This window comes from Habropoda laboriosa, unplaced genomic scaffold (assembly GCF_001263275.1).
Source record: "Habropoda laboriosa isolate 0110345459 unplaced genomic scaffold, ASM126327v1 scaffold2, whole genome shotgun sequence".
Taxonomy (NCBI): Eukaryota; Metazoa; Arthropoda; class Insecta; order Hymenoptera; family Apidae; genus Habropoda; species Habropoda laboriosa.
In genome coordinates, this window is record NW_017100190.1 from 766923 (window position 1) to 770699 (window position 3777).

General features: G+C 28.2%; 3 protein-coding genes across 3 annotated transcripts in view; 1 reads left to right on the forward strand and 2 right to left on the reverse strand.

The window, feature by feature from the left end:
* Nucleotides 1–4: 4 nt before the first annotated feature.
* LOC108580187 (heat shock factor-binding protein 1) lies at nucleotides 5–722 on the reverse strand. Its single transcript, XM_017943886.1, has 3 exons — nucleotides 426–722; nucleotides 267–333; nucleotides 5–93 (listed from the first exon to the last, which is right to left on the reverse strand). Exons 1-3 carry the CDS (start codon nucleotides 522–524, stop codon nucleotides 5–7), a joined length of 255 nt encoding a protein of 84 aa, XP_017799375.1. The 5' UTR covers nucleotides 525–722.
* Nucleotides 723–1101: 379 nt separating this feature from the next.
* LOC108580185 (endoplasmic reticulum-Golgi intermediate compartment protein 2) lies at nucleotides 1102–2578 on the reverse strand. The gene is made up of 5 exons (XM_017943884.1): nucleotides 2468–2578; nucleotides 2026–2398; nucleotides 1700–1950; nucleotides 1361–1621; nucleotides 1102–1292 (listed from the first exon to the last, which is right to left on the reverse strand). The coding sequence occupies exons 1-5, from the start codon at nucleotides 2568–2570 to the stop codon at nucleotides 1102–1104; spliced, it is 1179 nt and encodes a 392-aa protein (XP_017799373.1). The 5' UTR covers nucleotides 2571–2578.
* A 1080-nt stretch (nucleotides 2579–3658) lies between these two features.
* Nucleotides 3659–3777, forward strand: part of LOC108580183 (E3 ubiquitin-protein ligase NEDD4) — a 6915-nt gene continuing 6796 nt past the window's right edge. The window contains exon 1 of the mRNA XM_017943882.1: nucleotides 3659–3724. The gene's annotated coding sequence lies outside the window, so the exon portion shown is untranslated. The remainder of the gene's footprint in view (nucleotides 3725–3777) is intronic.

Below are 3777 nucleotides of genomic sequence, written 5' to 3' on the forward strand. Positions count from 1 at the left end.
ATAATCATTTATCACCTCCTTCTACACCAGCTTGTGTCATTAAGTCTGTAATATTCTTTTCTAAATCATCTATTCTATTTCCCATTTCATCTAGTATTTCTCATTAAGGACATTTGTAGTAATTGGCATTTCATTTATAAAAACTATCCTGTTAAAAGGTTTGTGTATATACGCAAAAAAATGTATACGTCCGCGCGTATTTTAGTTATAATTTTGAGGTTAATTAAGGAACTTTTGTCATGTGAAAAATTGATGAAAAAGGATATTTTTTCCAAGAATTTGATCTGACATCGTTTGAAATTTGCCCTGCATATTTTGTAATAGTGTTTGCACCTAAAAATAAAAAGAAACGTGAATGTAAATGGTCGACGCGTTATCGAAACATCAACACGAAATGTCATAACAATAAACTATATTCTACTCACATATTCCGTCAATTCTTGCATATTTTTCGGTTCTGCATTATTGCCCATTCCATAATTATCGGTATCCTCAACTTTATGGTCTTGTTTAATATCTGCCATTCCTAAATAATTCGCGTTTACTTAATGTCGTTTAAGAATGAAATAAATTTTGTTCTACCGAATGGTTCAGTCAAGCGCATGCGACGATTTTCAACCGACCAATGCTTTTATTACGTACAACGTAAAGCATTAATGCATCGATTTAACAAATGTAAATAAAATGTCATCTTTCGATCAAACTTTTACTATGATTCAGAGACGATTACCTTGTTGTTACTTCTTTATTGCATATTCGGTTCAAATAAATCATTCTATTGGAGGAGAATAATAGAAGAGGGAGGGTTTCTCCCACTTACCACTTTTCTCGATTAACTATGCACTTTAATTCTAGGGTACATAAATGCGCGTGTACATTAAACGAAAATATATTGTTTGCAAAATATAGGCTTTAGGTATAAATAAATTTTGAAAAAACAAAGAAAACAAATCAGCAAGTATAAAATAATTATTTATTTCATTGGTATGTACAAGTCGATTACAAACGCATTATTTGTGATTATATCTGTTTAAAAATTTAATTAATTTTTCTTTTTTTAATGTTTACAAAACTTTTGAACAATAAGTTAAATGATTGTTTCTATTGAGGTTTAAACATAATGTCCAAATTTTTTGGTACCGAAACATTCAATAAATTTACTGTTTCAGGCACTTGATAGTCTGTGTTAATGGGTGGAATAACATATATTTGGTCATTTTTGCTTTCTTTGGGTGTTAAAAATTTGCAGCACACAAGGAACCAAAAACTCTGAACAATATTTTTTACCAGTCCTGAAAAATTGTCTATGTAAAATGTATTTTTCACAAGATATAAATTAATTAAATGAAACAGTACTTACCACCTGTAACAAAAATACCTCCAACTGTGGCACATAATTTTACTAAAAATTGACAAACTGTGTCGCGTTGTTGAGTAACTTTTATCTTAAGTGCACTCATATCATATTTAAAAAAGATCCCAGGACTCCCATGAGATCCTTTTTGATGATCAATGGGTCTTTGATGATCTTTTACACTATACTGATAAGTTTTGGAATTACTTAGTAAAGTCTGAATGTCTGTGGGAACTACTTCCACAAAATACTGATATAAAATCATATCTAAAATATATTCCTTTTACAATAAACTGTAAATATTTTTAAGTTTATACCTATACCTTACATGCTATAAAAACTTACTATTATCAGCTATTTTTTCATCCCCTTCTAATGGATGAACAATACCTGGACTAGGCCCACCAAATGAAAACTTATTTATCCTGTGAGTAAAATTATAGTCTCTGTCAGTCATAAAAGCTGAAATATGTATATGTCCTCTGGGAATGGATAATGACTTTCCAGCTGTTATATGAAAATTTCCAGCAACCTTGTTAACATCTAAACTACCATGGATACGGCATGCATTTGGTGCATAACTGGGCTGATGGGTTCTAAAAGAATATGTACAACAATTACGTATATGCAAAGTACATAATTTAGAAATGTGATAATATATTTTATGGTACCGTTTTGGCATTTCGCTATATAAAGTAACTTGATTAGATTTCCATAATAATTCATGAATTGCATGATATTCTTCTCTTAAGTAGGAATTCATATGTTTCAAAGCTTCAAAGTGAGATCTCTGTTCTTGTGTTAATTCCCACCATGTGTCTTCTTGTTCTAATGATTCATGTCTAATCATATTTTGATTTGTAGAATCTAAAACATCAGCACCAATACGACCACATGGCATAGCAACAGTTATGTCAATATTTATTTTTAATTTTGCATCAATATCTGTGTCTGGTTCAAATTTGAATTGCAATCTACTGTCAAGATAGTAACTTGTTTCAGCTATTATGAGGTATGCAATAGTACAGATTGTAAATATAGAAACTGTAAGTAAAAATGATATATTACAATGAGAAGTATATAAATCTGTATACTGTATGATAGAAAACTTACATGTTCCTCCAACTACAGTTTTGTCAATATATGGTTCAGGAACTTTTGGAAATGCATCCAGTTCTTTAACTGTTTTAATATTAACATTTCGTCTTCTTAACATTTTAACAATTTTTTAGATTCAAATGCAACGAATATATAGTACCATTTATTCACTACCTATTAACCTATATCATATATAAAAATAAATTTGAGCATACATGTTAATCATAAAGTTAATTGTTAATGTTTTTACCTTCAAGTAATATTAACAATGCATAGTATGTATGTACATATTTACAAATAAAAATACATCTTTATTATAAAATGTTCTCAACGTTTATTAAGTTCAACGTATCACGTGTTCACACGTTACAAGCGAAAACTTCTATATAAATTTTGAGCATTTCTTTACCTAATGCTTTCGTATTCCTCAAAAACAGAAAATTATTAGCTTTTAACACCAGAAGCGCAATTGTATCTATAAAAGGAATACAAGTTGCATGAAATTTTTCAATGCCACGAAAACATCAACTACTTCTGTTACAATTTACAATATCAAACAAGAAACAATTATTTAAAGTACTACTAACTATACTTTGTAAATTTCTATTTATGTACATAATTTCGTAATTTTTACTTCAAATACTTTTAAAACTTTTTATCTAAACCATTTATAATTGGCGGAATAATTAGCTGTGTATGCGTTTATCAAGCTTTCAACACATTGGTTAATTTCACAGTTGAATAAGTACGTGTTATCTATAAAATCATTCAAAGCATTCTTATTAGTGAAACGAGTGAAATGAATCGTTTTCCAGTAATGGACTACTACGCATTACGTTCTTTGCGTTGAAAACTTAAATATAAAGAAATCAGTAAATTTGTTAATAATGAGTTATATGCACATGTTCTATTAAAAAGTGTATATCATTAATTAAACGTGTGTATATATGTATATATATTACATTTGTATGTTATTTTGCAATTTTTAGTAATAATATTTCATATCATTTATTATCAATTTTATTGGTGCATATTAAAAATATCAATAATAGTGTATATTTGTGCTACAAATATCTGTAATATATAATGGTTTAATACCCTATTAGATATTTATTATTTATGTTGCTTTAACTCACATTGAAATTGTTATGTAACAAATTGAAATAAGATTAATTTGAGTTGTTAATACAGTTCACTCAGTGTTGGAATCACCCAAGATTGTACATGGAATACTTCAAAATGTTATAATTAGTTTGTGGAAAGCTTTAATTTGTGAGTAAAATTAAATTTATTCTTTTTGTTTTAATTATTAGAAACAGTTGGAA